We start from the raw sequence: 21550 nt of genomic DNA, 5'->3' as shown, positions 1-21550 counted from the left end.
GTCATTACAATCCTTTTTTTATTTGCACTACGGTTGTTTTACTTAAATGAAATTGAGATAAACGCAGGTAATTTGGTGTTTAAAGATGTTCCCCGTTGATAATCCTGTAGAAATATTGAGTGCGGTTTGTTGTTGTGCGTGTCTGCGTTTATGTGACTGTTTTTGTGTCTGACTGAAGCGCGTAAACAAACCAAATACCGTGGGAACAGAGAGGTGCGAATCAGACCGTCTCTCCCTCTCTTTTACTCAATCTCCCTGTCTGGCTCCATGTCTGGCTCCGACTCCAAACCAAAATGAGTTTTCCTCTAGTGTCAGCAGAGATCTCTCCTAACTCTGCATATGGGACATGATAGAGATCCTGTCACGCTCACACGTGTGCTCACAAAGACCAGAGAGTAATAAACAAACCAGCACTTTTTCCAAATGATCCCGAAACCTCACGGAATCACTTTGGGGTTCATTTAGTTCATTTCATTTCAATTTTATTTATATAGCACATTTAAAAACAAACATGGTTGACCAAAGTGATTAATAATGTCCAGAAAAAACTTGCACACACAAACAAGACAAATACAGTAAAAACATCACAATGTCTCAGCTCAGCTCGAAATAAAAGGCAAGGAATACAGGTGTGTCTGAGGTTATTACTTAAACATTCCCAAAGACTGAGCAGTTCTTATGTGTACAGGTAAACTATTCCACTGAATCGTGATCATTTTAGTTCATTTTGAATGAAGTTTACACTTCTAATATTATTGTTGGGCCTTTTATTGTAGTTTTTCTGAGCAAACGATAATTTCATAAATTTTCCCTGATTTACAGAAGACGCACACTGAACAGGGTTTTTCCTAGCTCAAAATGAGGCGGAGGTGGTGCCATCTTGATCTTGTGCACACACGCACTTGTAGGCTGTCCTGTACCTTTAAGTTGCATAATCAAACACTTAACAAACAACTTATTAAGGTGACAGTTATACTACTGTGTTTTCCTTTAAAAATGCATAATTCTTGCTACAGTTACGCCTGGGATTTACGCTACTTCACAGTTTTGGACCCCCGAAAACGGAGACATTTGGAAACACTGCACACCCCGTTTCAGTTTGAAAACTCTGGGGTTGGGTTTCTGTGTAAACGGAATACGCAGGTGTGGTTGCCCACATTCACTTACTGATTGAGTGGCCTGTATCATTGCGTTTGCTTTCACTTATTCTTTAAGCCTCTGTCATATGAGCCATTATGCTACCTGAAGGCGACAATGACCAGCTTCCCAAGGACTGTGTAAAAACAATGGTTTTGTTTAACTTCAAGCTGTGCTGCGTACACAAACCGACATGGTGACATTACACTAGCTCGAGAGCCATATGCTTTTAAATTGCTCACTCAGTACTGCAATTTCATCCGTCGATGGGTTTGTGTGGCGGCGAAAGAAATCAAACAAGCCTAATAACACGGATTACCACATCTAACGTTATCCACAAGAAGAAGTCTTTGCTTTTCCTCACCATCATGTTAATTTTGTACCGTTTCGGTAGTGTAGTGTAAACGCAGATTTTTCCTAAAACGCTTGTGGAAACGGCAGTATAAACAAGGATCTTTTTTATTTTAAAGCTACAACGAGCCGTTTTTCGATCCCTCTAAAAGTATTTTAGTGGTTGGACAACTCTTAACTAGACGAATTTTACTGCCACTGCTACCTAAGCAGCCCTCTATCGGCTGAATTCACACTTGTAACTTTGGTACACGGGTAGCTTAGACGGGTAGGTTCACAAGCACCACCCATCACCTGCTTTACAGCATACGTTTACAATCAAATAAGATCTGTTACTTTTCTATTTTACCTGATCGGTGGACATAGTTTCAATACTTTGTATCTGGGTACGCAGGTTACATCTGAAAACAGGGAAACTTTGCGACAGTATTTACGACAGTATTACGCTTATCAACCACATGGGGTAACATACACCAAACAGCTCGTTGATGCTTTAAAACCCAGTTTTTTATGACATTGATCTGATGTAAACACCAGCTACGAGTTAAAAAAATACATTAAAATGACAGTTATTAAGTAATATAATTTATTTTGGAAAATATATATAAAGTTATAAAATAAATATACGTTTTTATAATTTTTCAGCCCACAAGAGCCAACTGAATATATCAGTCTTACTACATGAGCAAAGCATATTCACATCCTGCGTTTTTATTTTGTGGCTCAATGAGTTTTGAATGATTCGATTAAATTGTTTAAACAAATCGGTCCAAAATAGTCATTTTGTGTCATTCTGATCACAGTGACGGTGTGCCTTCTTACAGGCAAACTCGATGTGTACAGTGTGCGTTGTATAAACAGATTCAACGAGCCATCTGCACTTAAAACATTACACTGAAGAACACCAAGTTAATGTAAGAAACATTTTCAAGAAATTGAACATACAAGAATGCTAAATAAACTATATTCACACGAACAGCCGCGAAATACAGCTAATAGAGCTCCTAATCAAGAACCTCAGAGATGACGTATTTTTGTAGGCTAACCATAAGCCTAAGCACTTTTCCCATAGACTTTTGGGAGATCACAAAAAATATGCACTTAAGGTCGCTCGATATCATCGTCAACAGCACCAAGCCTCCACCAACTCTTTCAAACTTTATTAAAAATGTGTTCACTGGTAAGTACAGGAACATCTAAAACATTTGAATATCATAAGGTCAATTTTCTTGGTCAATCAGTTCAGAAAGTGAAACCCAGATATTAAATAGATTCATTACACAGAGTGAAATATTTCAAGCCTTTATTTTTTTGAAATTTTTATGATTATGGCTTATAGATAATGAAAACCCAAAATTCAGTGTCTCAGCTAATTAGAATATTACATAAGATCAATAAAAAATGATATTTTAAACAGAAATGTTAGGCTTCTGAAAAGCATGTTCATTTCTATGCAATCAATATTTGGAAGGCCTCCTTTTGCATGAATTACTGTGTCTGGTGTCTCTCACCTTCTTCTCGACAATACCCCCATAGATTCTCTGCGGGGTTCAGGTCAGGTGGGTTTGTGGGCAGGTGCCAAGTCCAGCTGGAAAATGAATTCAGCATCTCCATTATGCTTGTCAGCCGAAGGAAGCATGAATTGCTCTAAAACTTCCTGGTAGATGTCTGAGTTGACTGTGGACTTCAGAAAACACAGTGCACCAAAGTCTTCTTTTCAGTTGAAAGTAATGCTTGATTGGTCAGCAAACTCGCCTGACCTTGTCAAGAGGAGGAAGATGAGAGACACCGGACCCAACAATGCAGATGACCTGAAGGCCGCTATCATAGCAACCTGAGCAGTGCCACAGACTGATTGCCTCCATGCCACACCACTTTGATACAGTAATTCATGCAAAAGGAGACCCAAACAGGTGCATAGAAATAAACATACTTTTCAGAAGCCTGACACTTCTCTTTAAAATATCCTTTTTTTATTGATCTTATGTAATATTCAAATTTACAGAGACACTGAATTTCTCCAAAGAAGGTAGTCGCTTTTAGCAACTTGTAAGCAACTACCGTCTTTAAGACACAATAAACGGGTTATAATTGGTGTGTTTTGTCATAGAATAAAATTAGAAAATATTTAGAGGTTTTGTTCACCGCAGACCTTATTTCAGGCGATTTACCAAAAACCCATAGACTTTAGTGCAATGGAACCAGAAGTCCTAAAATGCTATTCCCGCTTCCAGGTTTTGCATACAAACATATGTCATCTCTGGCATAATGCTGCAACTGCAGTTACAAATGACAGTCCATTGAGTGATTGCAGTGTTTTTGTGAAGACAGACACCCGACATCATTTTGACGAGAGTTGGATGCGGCACGAAATATGACGAAGGCGGTCGCATTCAATTTTATATGCAGGAAAAACCCTTCTGAAATGTCATTCAGTGTAACAATCTATTTATGACTAATTACTTTCACCCCAAATGCTAATTAGTTGAATTTTTTTGTTTAAAAAATGGTTTTGCCATTTGTCAATAAGAATCTGTACTCCTTTAAAGTACAATAAAATTGTATATGCCCCCTATAGTTTTATATATTTTAATATATATAAGTCATAATAAGCATGTTTTTTGAATTTGTACATAAATATTGTGTTACATTGAATGACAAATTTTGACTTTTCATTGTCCAAAAACTTAGTTGAAACCATAAAGTAGACTTTTAACGTACATTTAATGTGCTTTCTATGGCCATAAAACCACTTTTGTACATTTCTTTTGATGTGGACATCATAATGTCTTTTACCCATACACATACTGTATATATATATATATCTATGTAAGGGATAATCCACGACGTGGAGGCCTGGAACCACCCGACCCGAACCTGGTCATTTTCCAACTTCAAGCTTTTATTGATGTTTACAGTGTAATTTTAATCAGTTGTTATTTTGTAGGGTCATTTCAAATGTCATCAAACTGACTCGAGCTACCCATGGGTTAAAGGGTTTTAATGCACACCCTCTAGCCAGTCAAGTCAGCTTTATTTATATAGCGCTTTTTACAATTTTCATTGTTACAAAGCAGCTGCACAAGAAAACATTGACTATAAGTAAAACATAAAAGGTTATACAAGTCAAAACACAGGTGAAATATCCGACACACAATAAATTCCTATATGTAGTTTTAATTAAATAAAACTATAAAATTCTAGCAGCCCCCCCGGCCAGGCAAACGATGTATGCAAACGCTGGCGAGGAACACAAATGAGAATCCGGTATTCAGACAGACCATGGTATAAATATACATATCAGCATGAGCAAAGGAGACAGATGAAGCATGATCTGTGTAAAATCTTATTATAAAATATGTGTGTGTTTTCAAATGATAGTAAAATGTGTATTTGTGAACTTTTATTGTGGTCTCTTATAGACCTGTGACATGAACATGATTCTTGCGTTGTTGGCTTTGTGCTGGTCCTGATGCTGCGAGACGTGGCAATAAAAACGCACACGTGCAGAGAAAACTGATAGGAATTGTAGTTATGTGAACTTGTGTAGCAGTCAGTAAATCAGTGGTGTGTGGCGGTGTCTGACGGTCTCACCGCTCAACTTTACAATGACATCATCAGTTCAGATGACAACATGTCTTACAGCCCCATTACCCTGATTTGAGGTGTCTACGCTGCAAAGATTTATGGGTAGCATTCGGTCGCTCCCAGCAGTGACCGCAAGCCATGGTACTAGATTCTGCTAGCCACACCCATCATACACACACGGGTGCTCATCACACGCACGTAAGATTTTAGAGTCTGACTCGTGTCGTGTTCATGTTAATTGATGAGTGACACTGAACACACATCTGTGCCTCATGTATTCTCTCGGTTTCCGCTCACCCAGTTATTCAATAAGGTAATGTTTCATGGATGATTTATGTCTTTGGGTTAATTCATTTTGTCCATCCAGACAAGCTTGACCAATGCAGTGAGTTGGTTTGATTAAGCTATGGTGTAATTGAATTGAATCCGATTCAGGAAATTCCTACACAGGCATCTACAAAATCCACTTCAAGCATTTAAACAGACGCCTTCAGATCAGAAAGTTTTCTTGATCGAGAGAAATATACTTTCAGTCCAAAAAGTATGTTCAAGCTTTTGACCATTTGTGTATTTGTATTTCAATGTGAAATGAACACGCATTCAGTAGAAAATATGGGAGAACAATTATGAACGTGTTTTTGTTTCTGTTATAATTACGGCACAGGCGTGCGTGCAGACTGGATCTAGACTGCAGATTATTATGGCAAGCGAACAGAGAGAGAGACGCTTTTAGATTTTCCATTTCATATTATATACTGCACATGTTGTCCAATTTTCCATTTCATATGAGAAGAACCTCATTTAGTTGAAGGGGTCTGTTAATACGTGTCTGCTGAGACTGAACTCCACGACAGAATTGAAAAAGAAGCTCATGGTGAGTCTGCATGTTTATATATTAATGCATATAGCATCATTAGTACATAAACTGTCTTTTTTGAATGACAGCCACCCAGTCAGCATCACGTATCCCTGCTTGGCATTATGGGAGCTACATGGTGCCGCCCGCGCTGCTCTAGGATTGGTTAAGAAACTGCTGTCATGGCGACTTCAGCAGACATCTCTTCTGGAATCTTTCCCTTGTATAGACGCAAACGGTACAAACCTAAACCTGAGTATAAAAGGATTTCTTAACAAAACACTGGGTGCAGCATTGGAGAATACAGATCTCTGGGAAATTATATATTACAGCAAATAAATTATAATTTTTTAATTTCGTTTTACATTTGTAACGTAAACGGACTACTTATTCATTACATTTAGATTACATTTGTTTAAAAGCGTCTGTTTTATCTTTACCTGGTGTATCTCTGTGTCCACAACACTTTTCTTGTTAAATTCGAAAACATTACAATTATATTCAATTAAATTATAAAAGTACATAAGGTGTTAGACGTTAGTCAAATGCCTTTATACTGAATGACTGCAATACAACAGCACAGACATGCTCAAATTTGTTGGTACCCTTACAGATCATTCAAATAATGCTTCATTCCTCCTGAAGAGTGATGAAATTAAATTGTTATTTGCTATTGTATCGTGGATACTTGCATACTTGCATGCCTTTGGTATGTCATAGAATAAAGCAAAGAAGCTGTGAAAAGATATGAATTATTGCTTATTCTTATCTAAAAGATAAAACATCATTGGATTATAGTGATAATATGTTTCTTTCATTAGTATCACACATGTATCCAATCTTGTAATCCGTCATTCAGCCTATTTCACGGAGCAAAGTGTTCACTGTGCTGTTTGGTATCATTGTGTGCCCCACACTGAACATGGACCAGAGAAAGCAAAGAATAGAGTCGTCTGAGGGGCTTAGAAAGAAAATCATAGACACGCATGGTAAAGACTACAAGACCATCTCCAAGCAGCTTGATGTTCTTGTGACAACAGTTGCAAATATTATTAAGAAGTTTAAGGTCCATGGAATTGTAGCCAACCTCCCTGGGCGCGACCGGAAGAGGAAAATCCACCACACATTGAAGAGACAGATGAACTCCAAGGTGAAGGTTTGTCAGTTTCTGATCGCACCATCCATCACTTTTTGAGCAAAAGTGGGCTCTATGGTAGAAGATTCCACTTTTGAAAGAAAAACATAAAAAAGCCAGACTGGAATTTGCTAAAATTGATAAAGAGAAGCAACAATCCTTCTGGGAGAATGTCCTTTGGACAGATGAGTCAAAACTGGAGCTTTTTGCCAAGTCACATCAGCTCTACGTTCACAGACGAAAAAATCAAGCTTTCAAAGAAGTGAACAGCATACCTACAGTGAAACATGGAGGATGGTCCGTTATGTTTTGGGGCTGCTTTGCTACATCTGGCACAGGGTGCCTTGAACCTGTGCAGGACACAATGAAATCTCAAGGCTTTCTGGAGCGAAACTTACTGCCCAGTGTCAGAAAGCTCTGTCTCCGTCCCGGTCATGGGTCCTCCAACAGGATAATGACCCAAATCACACAGCTTAATTCACCCAAGAATGGACAAAAATGAAACATTGGATTATTCTGAAGTGGCCTTCAATGAGTCCTGATCTGAATTCTATGGAACATCTATGGAAAGAGCTGAAACTTGCAGTCTGGAGAAGGCACCCATCAAACCTGAGACAGCAGGAGCAGTTTGCTCAGGAAGAGTGGACCAAACTACCTGTTAACAGGTGCAGACACTCTTCAGACATAAAAGACTCCTGGTTCATCCTGGTTCATGCTAAAGTTTTGAATACAAGGGTGCCAATAATTGTGACCAGGCTGTATGTGATATTTCCCCGACTTCAAATTGTTTTTCTTTAATGAAATGTTGTAATTGTGTAGATTTTTTGTATAAAAGATAAAAGATGAAAGCGTCTGCCAAATAAATATATGTAAATGTAAATAATGTCATTTTAAAGATTGAATCTTAGTGAAATTAATCTTTGATGTTTGTTATCTAATAATGAGTGTTCCTGTTATTCTTTAATTACGATCTTCATTTGAGATTTGTATAAATTAAGTATAAATAATTAAAATATTGTGTAGATCGGGGGTATTCGATTAAAGTTCCAAGAGGTCCGGTCTTTATATTTTCTTCCAAACAAAGGTCCGGACAATATGTTTTTGAAATTAAATAAATATTGAATCAATTTAGCCCACTTGGATATACAGAATATACCGTACTCTCCACTAATTGAAGTCGGGGGAATATCACATTATGGAAATTTTGTTTTTCTCTTTTACACCATGGTCACAATTATTGGCAGCCTTAGAAATTCTTCATAAAATATCTGTCAAATATATTGATATTTACATTTTCTTAGCACACCAAGGTGACTAGAAACAAGATGTTGTCCAGTCATGACTTCATGTTGCACAGGAGAATAAATATTAGAAGCCCAAACCCCTTAATCATTCATCACAATGGATAAAACCAAAGAATATAGTTCTGATGTGCACTATAGTTCTCTGGAGCTACACAGAATACAAAATGGCTTTAAGGAAATAGTTAAAGTTGAAACAAATACATTTTAATATCTCTGTTTCAGTTTAATACAAAAAGTGAACTCAGAATCATGCACAGCTATGTCTGTGATCCTGTGTTTTAAATGACATCCAGTGTAGCACCACAAGGTTCTGAAAGAATATTTAAAGAGCAGGTCATTATCCTTTAAAGTCAATCAATAGAGCAAAAGAGAAACAGCCTCGTATAAAAAGATAAATGGGTGAATTTGTGGCTGATGTGAATGAATGAATGAATAATTCATACCTGCACACCTGCAGTTCTGCCTCAGTGAAAAAAAGTATTTCTTGTACTTTAAACTCATCAACGATTACACCGTCCAGCACAGCCAGAAACCTTGGGGTGGTAATCGATGATCGGCTTAACCTCACAAGTCATGTTGCCAGCACCACCCGGTCCTGTAGATTCATCCTCTACAACATTAGGAAAATTAGACCTTTCCTATCGGAGCACTCTACGCAAGTCCTAGTCCAGGCTCTTGTCCTGTCCAAACTGGATTATTGCAATGTGTTTCTGGCTGGACTTCCTGCTTGCACAATCAAACCTCTCCAGATGATCCAGAATGCGGCGGCAAGAGTGGTCCTCAATGAACCGAAGAGAGCGCATGTAACTCCGCTCTTCATCAGGTTACACTGGCTCCCTGTTGCCGCCCGCATAAAGTTCAAAGCTTTGCTCCTGGCCTACAAGACCACCACCGGATCTGCACCATCGTATCTCCACTCGCTAATGCAGATCTATGTTCCTGCCAGATCACTGCGGTCTGCAAAGGAACAACGACTAGTGGTACCATCCCAAAAAGGAAAAAAGTCACTCTCCCTGTACCTTCTCTGGATCTGTTCCACATTGGTGGAACGATCTACCAGCTGCTACAAGATCAGCAGACTCGGTTGCCATCTTTAAAAAACGCCTAAAACGCATCTCTTCCGTCAACACGTCGCTGATTGATTTTTCCTAATTCTCTTCCCTTTCCTTCTTTATAATAAAAAAAAACTTACTAACCTCACTATTCTTAGCTTTTTATACTGTGCTAGGCTTAATGGACTAGTTTTGATGCACTTATGTATTTTGTTGCCTATGTTGCTATAATTGCTTCCAATGTTTCCTCATCTGTAAGTCGCTTTGGATAAAAGCGTCTGCTAAATGACTAAATGTAAATGTTTAAGGAAGGTCATTTCAAAATCAAATTAAAGACTGTAAAACACAGAAGATGGAGCAGGTTGATTACTGAAATACATCTGGAAGGAAGTGATGGTACCTACTTACTGTATACCAGTGAGGATAAATGGCATGATACATCAATCTGTTTCGAGATACAAAATGAATTCTATCTTTCTGTCCCCCTCAAAAAATATCTTGAACTAGATTTCATTTCACTTTTTCATGTGCAAAACTTTGGGTCTCGTTAGGTGTTCAGCATTGTTTCTGGGGTGTTCTGGATGGTTTATTGGGTGTTCTGCATTGGTTCTGGGGTGTTCTGGGTGGTTTATGGGGTGTTTTGCATTGTTCCTTAGATGTTTTGCAAGGGTTCTGTGGTGTCCAGCATTGTTTCTGGGGTGTTCTGCATTGGTTCTAGGGTGTTCTGGGTGGTTTATGGGGTGTTTTGCATTGTTTCTTAGGTGTTCTGCATTGTGTCTGGGGTGTTCTGCATTGGTTCTAGGGTGTTCTGGGTGGTTTATGGGGTGTTTTGCATTGTTTCTTAGGTGTTCTGCATTGTTTATGGGGTGTTCTGCATTGGTTCTGGGGTGTTCTTGATGGTTTATGGGGTGTTTTGCATTGTTTCTTAGGTGTTCTGCATTGTTTATGGGGTGTTCTGCATTGGTTCTGGGGTGTTCTGCATTGGTTTATGGGGTGTTTTGCATTGTTCCTTAGATGTTTTGCAAGGGTTCTGTGGTATTCACCATTGTTTCTTATGTGTTCAGCATTGTTTCTGGGGTGTTCTGCATTGGTTCTGGGGTGTTCTGGGTGGTTTATGGGGTGTTTTGCATTGTTCCTTAGATGTTTTGCAAGGGTTCTGTGGTGTTCAGCATTGTTTCTGGGGTGTTCTGCATTGGTTCTAGGGTGTTCTGGGTGGTTTATGGGGTGTTTTGCATTGTTTCTTAGGTGTTCTGCATTGTTTATGGGGTGTTCTGCATTGGTTCTGGGGTGTTCTTGATGGTTTATGGGGTGTTTTGCATTGTTCCTTAGATGTTTTGCAAGAGTTCTGTGGTATTCACCATTGTTTCTTAGGTGTTCTGCATTGTTTATGGGGTGTTCTGCATTGGTTCTGGGGTGTTCTGGGTGGTTTATGGGGTGTTTTGCATTGTTTCTTAGGTGTTCTGCATTGTTTATGGGGTGTTCTGCATTGTTTCTTAGGTGTTCTGCATTGTTTCTTAGGTGTTCTGCATTGTTTCTTAGGTGTTCTGCATTGGTTTTGGGGTGTTCTGGATGGTTTATGGGGTATTCTGCATTGGTTCTAGGGTGTTCTGGGTGGTTTATGGGGTGTTTTGCGTTGTTTTTTTAGGTGTTCTGCATTGATTCTGGAGTGTTCTGGATTGTTTCTAGATAGATAGTTGCTCAAAAGACATCTGTGCTTAACTCAGTAGGATCTTCTGGAGTGTAGTTATAGATCAGGTTTCTCCTTCATTGTTTTTCTTGTTATTTCTACTCTTTACTTTGCCTGGACATTTGTTCTGACACACTCATAATGTAGCAATGCATTTGTCTGTGTGATGTCATGTATGGTAAGATGCTGGATGAGTTATGTGCTGAAGTTAAAGGTTTATTCACATCTGTGCAATTATAATGATGCACAATCCTGCAGACGGTTAGAAAAGTGAGGCTTGCCTTTTCAAACATCGCAACAAAACATTGAAATGAGTGATTGACTAAAAACAAGAATTAAACGTACACACAGTTTAACGGTGATGCACCACTGGCCATTAACTTTATTGTGGCGTCAATTAGTATTCAGCACCTATTTGAACCAACCCCATCTCTCTCTCTCTCTCTCTCTCTCTCTTTCTCTCTTTCTCTCTCTCTTTTTCTCTCTCTCTCTTTCTCTCTCGCTGTGTACTGTTCAGTTAGCGAAGCTTATCGCCTGGCAACCACAGTTAAAGTACACTAACTCAGCATTTGAGCAGCAACAAGCTGTGATAAAACACAAGAAGAGAGAGAGAGAGATACTGTAGGACATAGCGTGTTGTTTACCTAAAGCAGCTTTACGTAAAGCAACAGAAGGAGAGAGAAACGGTCGAGGTGCTCTGCAAAGGTATGTGAGCGCTATCATGTCTGTCTGTTTGGTTGTTCACCGAGTCAGTTTTACCTGTTCAACACTAATGCACTGTTGCAGAAACAAGCTGTTACATCATTTACACTCTTCCCACCCTTGCTGTGCAGGTTGACGCAACATCTGAGCGATGTTACAAGTGAAAAGTTGTCATTTTGTGGTTAACCTTTTATCACAGTGCAAATTTGACCTCGGAATCCTGATTTCTCTGTTTTAATGTTGCTGAGTGTTTACAAATTTGACTTTATGAATTTTCCGATTGCAAATTAATGTTTTCGTATGTGATCTCACACACATCTGTAGCAGGTGTTTTCGGAGGAAGGTAACAGGTGCATTAGCAACGAAACAAGTGAAGTTTAAAGTGTAAAAGTGATACGCTTGATATCATGTTGAATTTCACTCTCCTTTCTCCCCGTGAGGTAAAGGTCAGAATCACAGCGGTGAGCTTCCACCTCCAACTGTTACCTTTGAAAGAGTCTCCTGCACTTTCCCAAATGTCAAGCGCATCTGTCTGCCTTCGTATTTGTGTCTGTCACACCAGTTCATTTATTGTGTGAGATTAAACTGGATCAACTCTGTGAAATGTGTTATTTGGGACAGTGGGCCTCTGTTGACCAATCTGGATCAAGCATTCAAAAGTGTGATCATGTTTGTTAAAGATGACTGATCTGATCATGTTTCTGTGTGCTTGTGTGTTTTCAGAGTCTGGGCTCTATAGACAGGAAGCGGTCCCGTCAGAGAAGGTAAGAAACACTTTCACCATCAGGATGATGTCATGTGGAAAATTTGAACTAATTTATATCAATACAGTTATTGCTCTCTCTGTTAGATAAGGACACTTATCTAGCTTCTTATCATTTATCCACCTTCATGTGTTTTTTTCTTCTGTAAACCACAAGAGATGATATTTTGAGAAATGTCTCGGTGGTTTTGAGTTCAAACGATGGAAGTCAATGGAGTTCAATGTTGTTTGATTACCACGATTCTTTAAAATATCTTCTTTTGTGATGTCATACAGGAAATGGCAAGAGGGTGAATGAATACATGTATTAAAGGGTTTTATGACTGTGTGTGTGTCTTTAAAGCAGAATGTGAGAAATCTGCCAGGCAAAGGTCATGTTAAAGGTTGCCTGGCGTCTGAACATGATTTAATGTTTTGGTCCCAAGATCTTGACTGTTTGTCTCTGTTTTTGAGTCCGATCAACATGAACACCACGTTTCCTTGGTTACTAGATGAAAAATGTCTCATAAATCTGTTGCAAGCGTCTAATGAGAACCGAACCGATGATCGGATCGGATCAAAGGACAAAGACGAAAAATAGGTCTCTCGGTGCATTTTTAAATCATTATCTGTGTGAATTTTTTTGGCCCTTTTAGGTTTTTTTTGGAGCCTAGATCATTATTACATACATACAGTTGAAAGACACATCATAAGCGATTATTAGTAGCCGAGTTACTTGGAAATCGAATCCGTAACATTTTAACCACTGCTTTACTATCTGAGCTCCAGGTACATATGACAATCATTTGACCAATTTTCTCTTCTGACACTTTGATCGTATAGAAATGTATCAGGGTTTGAGCAGGGGTAAACAACACTAATTAGGGTGAATGATATATTGGAGCAGTGGTAGTATCTCTGCTCTCTCTCTCTCTCTCTGACCCACATAAACATTTTTCACATAGACAGTCTAATAACTTTAATAAGTGTGCATGTTTCAGTGTTTGGTTTTGTGGTCAGTGTGTGTGTATGTGTAAAGGTTGACTCAGCGGTGTGTGTGTGGCGTTGTGGTTTGTGTCTTTGATGTGGTTTGGCCATGTAAAAGTCTGACGGTTCCCCAACAGCGCCGTGCCAGACACACACACACACACACGCCTCAATAAAGCGAAGCCAGGGGAGCTTTCCCGCGAATACACACGCCTGGCATCTCAATTCTTTTGTGTGTGTGTGTTTGGGTGTGTATGTGTCTTTGCATTCTCATTTGATTTGTATTTGAATTACGCGCACACAAACATCATTCTTTTTATATGAAGGTACAGAGATGACATTGCGAAAGCGGGCACCTCTGAATACTTCTGCACAACACACACATTTTTTCTGTGTGTGTCGTTGTGTGCGGCTTTTGTGTCCACAAATGTTTCGCACGTTCACACACCCGCCGCGGCCCCTTCCAGCATAAATAATCACCGTAATGGAAGTCTGCGCGCTCCTCGGAATCTTGACGCCGTGTGGAATTGTGGGATTTTATAGGGACAGACGAGATGGAAGCTGCTTGCGGTCCATTACAGCATTCCCTCAACAACCACAGAGAGAGAGAGGGATGAGTGAGAGAGACAGACGGACAGGCAGAGGGAAAGAGAGAGACCGAGAAGAAGACAGACAGACAGAAAGAAGAGAGATCGTGACAGAGAAAGAGGGTGACAGTGAGACAGGTTATGAGAAAAAGAGGAGAAAGTGAGAGGCTTACAGGTGGAGAGCAAAAGAGAGACCGGCGGAGAGAGAAAGGCAGGCGGAGTGCACGGGTGGGAGAGAGGGAGATGTTAAGACAGGCGAAGAGAGAGATTTGAGATTTAAACCTCTTAGGGGATACAGTGTCACAGGCAGGCGGAAAGAACGAGACAGTGAGACAGACAGAGAGAGAGTAGGCAGCCCTCAAGGGAAGTCGCTTTTTCTTTTGTAATTCTCAGAAGATGAATCAGATGCGCGTGTGCTTTTAATAGCACGAGTCCAAAGTGTGATTCACCCGTTTGATCATACTGGAAATTAAAAACGACCCGTTTACTTTCTTAAAGGAATGAATCGCCCATCATTTACTCACTCTTGAACCATTGGTGACGCAGGACTGCACAACGCCCACCATCCAGTTAGCCGGCAGGATAAAATCACATTTCTATTTAGTCATTGAATATTCAGTTTCATGGGTTGCAAAATGACGATATTATTCTATAAAAGCAACACACAAACCACAACAGAAAAGTGTGTGTGTGATGCAAGGATCCAAGCCTTTAAGTGGAATAACATGGTAAGACACATTTGGAGGGGTTTTATTTTACTCTTAACTAACCAATTTGTGTCTGCGCTGGCGCGCATGTTCGGTATTTATACGCTTGTCTAATGAGCAGGCGGGACTGATGTGTTGGATCTGTGTGCTGGCTAGCGTCTGAGCACCGATGGAGATCAAACAAGACGTCTCCCTCGCTGTAGGTCTCTTCCAAAACCCTACTTAGACAGCTCCTTAGATCTCTCTCTCTCTTGAGTACGGACACGAATGAAGCATGGACCGTGTTTACGTTTGGTGTTTATTTATACGGCAAGTGTCACGGCGGCACGCGTGTCCTCTTAAAGGAGATGATGTCATCACTCAACCCTTCCTACTGTAAGACATCAGCACGCGGGACCCCCGCCGAGCATCGCGAACAGCTGCTGGTGGAATCAGATCCATGGCGCTATCCTTCTTCCTGTCTTATTCCCAAACGGCTTCTGTCTAGGAACATTCCCTCTAGAAATACGGATGCGGTCACTTTTTATGTCAGGAGCGTTTTCAAGCGCAGCCGTTCGCTCGCTGACCTTGTCCAGCGCTATTTAAACGCCCCTCGTACCGCCATCAGAGATTTCTCCAGAGTAACACTTGTTGACTTTTGTGTGGCATTGAGTAGAAGATAACTCATTCACGCCTTTATAATGCTGTCAATCTCTGCACACACGCCCGCCGCAGCACGGACACTGCTGTTGTTATGACGACACTGTTGCTAATGAGACGAGACACACATGCACAGTCAATGTTTTACAGGTGATTCACACAAAAAGTCGTTTTGCCTCGCCTCACAATATCAAAAGAAACAATAAGTTATATTTTACATGAGGTACATAAAGCCTGTTTTAATCTGAATGTTTGTTTTAGTTTCCTTCAAACAGCTTTTGTGTCATTTATTTTGTTTTGGGGAAAGAGTGAACGTCATACAAAAAGTAAATACAGTACATATCACCTCTTATACATATATATAATAATAGCTTTCCAAATCTCCAAAAGCACAAGTTTATGTAAAACAAACGGAGCTGCATTCTGCATTCCGTACAACATTGTCCTTGTAAAATGAATTCATAAGAATGTTTGCTTTGTCCCAGAGAGGGGATGCAAAATGTGTTCCAATGCAGTTTATGAAAGTTACATTTACATTTATTCATTTGGCAGACGCTTTTATCCAAAGCGACTTACAAGTAGTTTTTACAGTGACACATTACTGCAGAGCAATCAGGGGTAAGGTGCCTTGCTCAAGGGCCCTTCGGTCATGACCTGCTGGCACTGAGATTAGAACCGGCAAACTTCTGATCACAAGCCCAACACTCTAACCATTAGGCCACAGCTTATTTTTGTGTGAGCAAATGAAGAGGAGACAGAGAGAGAGAGAGACAGAGAGAGAGAGAGAGCGACACGGAGAGAGAGAGACACGGAGAGAGAGAGAGAGAGAGAGAGAGAGAGAGAGAGACACGGAGAGAGAGAGACACGGAGAGAGAGAGACACGGAGAGAGAGAGACACGGAGAGAGAGAGACACGGAGAGAGAGAGAGAGAGATAGAGAGAGATAGAGAGAGACAACGGAGAGAGAGAGAGAGAGAGAGAGAGAGAGAGAGAGAGAGAGAGAGAGAGAGAGAGACACGGAGAGAGAGAGAGAGAGAGAGAGAGAGAGAGAGAGAGAGAGAGAGAGAGAGAGAGATAGAGTCACAGAGCGTTCTCTGCTTTTATTAAATCATGTTGTTTTCGTGTGTGTTTGTTTAGCAGTGAGTCTGGGATTGTGAAGTTAACCCAGCGGCTCTCTTTGAAGGACAAGCACTGTAAGGACAGAAGTCTGCAGTCCAGACCTCCGGCCTACAGGAGGCGCTCTCTCAGCGTGGACTGGTACAAACCTTTTTGCATCAATACTTACACAAATGCAAACATTTGCCATGTTATTAAAGGGATACTTCACCCAAAAATGAAAATTCTGTCATCATTTACTCACCTTCGAGTTCTTCCATATCTGTATAAATGTATTTGTTCTGATGAACACAGAGAAGGATATTTGGAAGAATGCTTATAACCAGACAGATCTCGCCCCCTATTGACTCCCACAGTAGGAAAAATGCAATCTTAATCAAAGGGCCCTAGAACTGTTGGGTGACCTGCACTGTTCATTATGTCTTCTTCTGTGTCCAACAGAACAACATTTATTTTTGTTTTTTACGAAGTAATAAAGTAATAAGGGAAGCATCCTTTTCATTACAAAGTTTGTCAGATTGGCTCAAAACTCTGTGCAGAATTGAAGGCCCAAAATCTGCACTTTTATTTTTGTTTTCAGCTACTTTAGTTTTCTTAGCACATTATCTTTTAATATAGAAGAGGCCGTTAATCGGTGCTCTTTGACAAATTGGCCTTAACTTTCGAATTTTGTTGCTGTCCTTCTCAAACCTCATATCTCCATAATGTGTGGATTTAGAATTTTACATTTGTCTAAATGATAAAATATCTTACCAATAAAAAATATTTAATGGAGATTGTCAACAACATTTGGACATACAAGGTTTCAGAAGGACAGTGACTATATGTTGTTTTTCTTTTGTTTCTAAAGATTATGCATGCTTTTGTTTTTATAAATATACCAATTGTCTATTTTCGTATTTTGCATGGTTTCTCTTTTCCATTTCTGTGCTTTAAATTATTAAAGGGGCCATGCAACGGTGTTTCATTCATTCTGACTTACTTACCATGTTAAACGTGCTGTCTTCTCCTGCTTGACAAGGTCAACTTGTCAAAAAACAAGTTTGACGTATTATATAGTATTTCTGTGCTCGATACACTCCCCCAGTTTCGTAACAACTTTTCTTAGTCCCTTATTGGGCAATTCTCCAGTAAAAGCACGTCCACGGCAAGGCGAAAGAAATAGCCCACCCACTCATAAACCGACGAGCGAGGAAGACCCGCTCACCATCAAGATTGGCTACGCTGTGGGCCTGCAGCTACAGCTCGTTTCTCTTGCGATAGAGCAGTGTTTCTCAAACTGTGGGGCGCCCCACTGGTGGGGAATAGAGACGTGACAGGTGGGGCGCACCAAACGGGAGGAAATGTTCCTTTTTATGCCTTATATGGAAACGTGAGATCAAATCTTCCGGGATTTTGTATTCATGGTTATAAATGAAATTGTAGTGAGGTAGGCGGGGAGAGATCCGGGATTCGAGGCCGGTGCGTGAATGATTACGAGCGTCAGCTGTACCCGCACCGGTGTGGTATCACGGAGGAGATTGTGAAGCATAAGTGGACGAGCGACCGGACCGTCAGTGAAAGAGGACCGGAAGTTGTGTTTGTGTTTTACGTCCTTGTTTATTTGATTTGATTAAAGATGTTAAATGTTCGCCTGTTCCCGCCTCCTTCCTTCCTTCCCTCCCTTCATGGAACTTTGTTACACTGGTGCCGAAACCCAATAGTTCGGTGCGCGTACAGCTGACGCTGGTTATCATTCACGCACCGGCCTCGAATCCCGGCTCTCGTCCCGCCTACCTCGCTACAGAAATTTTTAACCTTTTGAGCGGTATCCGGTTTGGTCCCATATACGGAATATTATTTCCGTGCCCCTGAGAATACGGCCCCAGATATGAGATTTAGAATGTTCAGTGACTGCTAGATTCAAATTGTGTTTTCAACCTAATAATGTTTATTTTAGGTTTCAGCCATTTAAATACACATAAGCACTAGTAAAACAATACATTTGGAGTTTGTAAGATACACACTCATGTCTGTGGAAGCAGCAATAACAATCTATTCAAATATAATTTGACGACGTGTGTTATTCACATCAGACAAACATAGTGGAAGTAACTATAAATTTTACAAGAGTTAAAGTTCTCGGAGTTCACCGGCCACTTTCTTGCATGTATTTCGGGAGAAACTGATGACAGACAAAACTCTCTGAACTGCGTCGCAAAGAAACATGGTGGCACCCGTCTCACGTATAGATCAAGATTATTTATAAATGACCAAACACACTCACTTACACATTTTTGAGAATCGGAATATCAGATAGTTGATGACGTGGTAAGCAAGTTTGTGAATATTTTGAAATAAAAAAGGAAATTAAGGCGATCTGTCATAAGGTGTGGCTGCGGTGTGTCACGTGACAAATATGACGCGTCGCCATGGAAACATTAAGGGATAATCATTACTAGTCTACATGGAGTCTATATTAAAAGAACATTAGATATGAGACCCCGAGAAAAATATAACCTGGAACCGAAGTGCCAAAATAACATGACATCGGCATATTAATTGTAACGGAACAAACTTTCGCGGCCATATTTAAATGTTTTTTTTACAGATTTCAAAATGGCACTTTTATATCTTTTCTATTTTTGAAATTAGTAGTGCACAGCTGCACTTTTATTTCTCTATTTTTTTATTTCATGAAAGTTATTATGACACAGCTTCACTTTTATTTTCTTTATTTTAGAACTTTCTGTTATTTGATGTATATAGTTTGTATTTTAGATACAACTCGTTACTCTGATACTACTTTTTAGTTCAATAAATTGGAACATGTTAAGCTTGTTGCGCATTTCATTAGCATTGTGTTGGGGCGATGGGGGCAGGTGGGGCTTGAAAATTCCCCCTTGTCTAAAGTGGGGAATGACCAAAAAAGTTTGAGAACCACTGCGATAGAGAGAGAAGTTGAGGTGTGTTTGTTTGTTCATGGCATTTCAGTGATGAATGTTATGTAAACGATGGATATAACGCTGGATTTGGAAATCGTTTGAAATTGATGATGGAGCGGTCCCAGGGTTAAAAGAAAGCAGACATGAACCGAGTGAAACTAAGTCGCATGTCTGTGTTTTTTTGGCAGTCAGCGCGTACGTGCATAATGTAAACGACACGAACTTTCAGCGAATCAATAGTTATGCAGGGATAATGTATTGCGATGATGTATTGTGTGCTTGTGATTTAGTCCCCCCCCACACCACAGGACGTGGTATTTTTCCGGAAGTAATCATACAGCTGTATCTATCTTTTATTATTGTGATCAAACTAAATACACTTCGAAGATGCGAAGTATGCAAAACTACTCTATAGGTACTACGAGATTGGCTGAATTGGAGAAACTCAGAGTGTTATGCCAGATTTAACCATTTTGGCTCTCAGTGTGGCAGGGTTGCCATGCTGGCTCGAAAAGCTGCAAATTAGTCAAGATATCCTTCTGTTCATCTCTGTAGACATCATGACTCCAGCTATGGCCGAACAACCCCCCCCCACTCCTCTCTTGCACGCCTTTTGAATGTCCAAAACTCATACATTTTGAGTTAATGCTAATTCATAAATCTTTATTTTTGGGTTGGGAGATTGTAAACATGCACATAATTTCAAAAAGCACATTCATCAACTATGATCTCCATTTCTTTAAGAAAAATCACAGATTTTCTTCTGAGGTCTTAAATCTTTTTCCCACATAGCTTTTGAAAACCTGGTAACGAGAAAATCTAGATTTTATGACTTTCTTTGTGTTTAGAAACGGTTTATGTGCTTTTCTTTGTGGTTGTTCACGGATTTTGGTGGCTGCTTCTGTGTCACCTTCCTGTTCGGCGGCATATGGCAGATTGGAGCTGAGCTCCAGAAACACATATAACTCCGGGGAGTCTCGGGGTGGCGCGTCCCTAGGACGTAGCCACCCTGGCTGGGCACGATGACGGCTGGGCCCCCATGTTTTTTTGGGACCCACAGCCATACGGAGACTCCCACAGACTCCCCGTCACCTCCCGCACGCTGAGCTGTCTGTCGCCAGTGACTCTCAGACTGGCCTAACATCACACGCACACACGTACGGGGTTGATGCACAAAGACGCATCCGCACGCATTCATACATTGATTGATCCCGCTCTCACATGCGCGTCTCGTCCCCTGCACAACATCCCCATGGCGACGGTCTTCTGTCTCCTCTCATCAGAATTAGAGAGATTTGCCCCCCTGGGGTGTCTGGGGTGGAGGTGAACAGGTGGTGGGCAGTTGAACTCAACACAGCAAACAATCTCACAGGGGAGCGACTACTGCTGTGACTGCACGCGCACACAATGCACATACCGCTGCATGCACGCAAATTCTACCGCGCTTAAGTTCTTAATCAGATTGGATTATTATACGTACGCCCGCAGCTAGATCACGCAACTGCGCTAACTCGCCTGTGATGGGAAAAGATAACGTTAAACAAGCTCGCTTCTGTTGAACTGTCGAAGGAAAATGATACATGCGTGTATCAAACCAAGATGTAAGGAATTGTTTTGTGTAAAGAAACGGAAGGCGCCATTTGAGACCATTACTTTATTTGCATTTTGACATCTCAACAACCATGTTTTCTGAAGATTGTTATAACTGTAAAAAAAAAATACTTTTGGACAACAAAATCATTCTATGGGTCAATATTTCGATATTGAGATTTTTACATCACCTGAAAGCTTTCTGTTGATGCGTGATATGTTAGATTAGGAAAATATCTGGCGGAGATACAACTCCACAAGATCCAAATATTTGGGAAAATTACCTCTGAAGCTGTAGCAGGCCACCCACTCACCAAAATATGTTTTTTCTATATTTAGGGTAGGAAATTTACAAAATATCTTCATGGAACATCATCTTTACTTAATATCCTAATGATTTTGGCATTATAGAAAAATCATTATTTTTTACCCATACAATGTTTGGCT

The 21550-nt window shown here is 40.2% G+C and overlaps 1 protein-coding gene across 1 annotated transcript in view; it reads left to right on the top strand.

Moving 5' to 3' along the window:
* Positions 1-6854: 6854 nt before the first annotated feature.
* The window catches only part of ankfn1b (ankyrin repeat and fibronectin type III domain containing 1b), a gene marked incomplete at its 5' end in the record, with an annotated part of 32261 nt that continues 17565 nt past the window's right edge, over positions 6855-21550 (top strand). Inside the window, 3 exons of the mRNA XM_079487956.1 lie at positions 6855-7088; positions 12536-12576; positions 16611-16730. Coding sequence (XP_079344082.1) covers positions 6855-7088; positions 12536-12576; positions 16611-16730 — 395 coding nt within the window. The remainder of the gene's footprint in view (positions 7089-12535; positions 12577-16610; positions 16731-21550) is intronic.

The sequence above is a fragment of the Barbatula barbatula genome (genome assembly GCF_947034865.1).
Source record: "Barbatula barbatula genome assembly, chromosome: 23".
NCBI classification, from domain to species: domain Eukaryota; kingdom Metazoa; phylum Chordata; class Actinopteri; order Cypriniformes; family Nemacheilidae; genus Barbatula; species Barbatula barbatula.
This window is presented reverse-complemented; position numbering and strand designations above follow the sequence as displayed.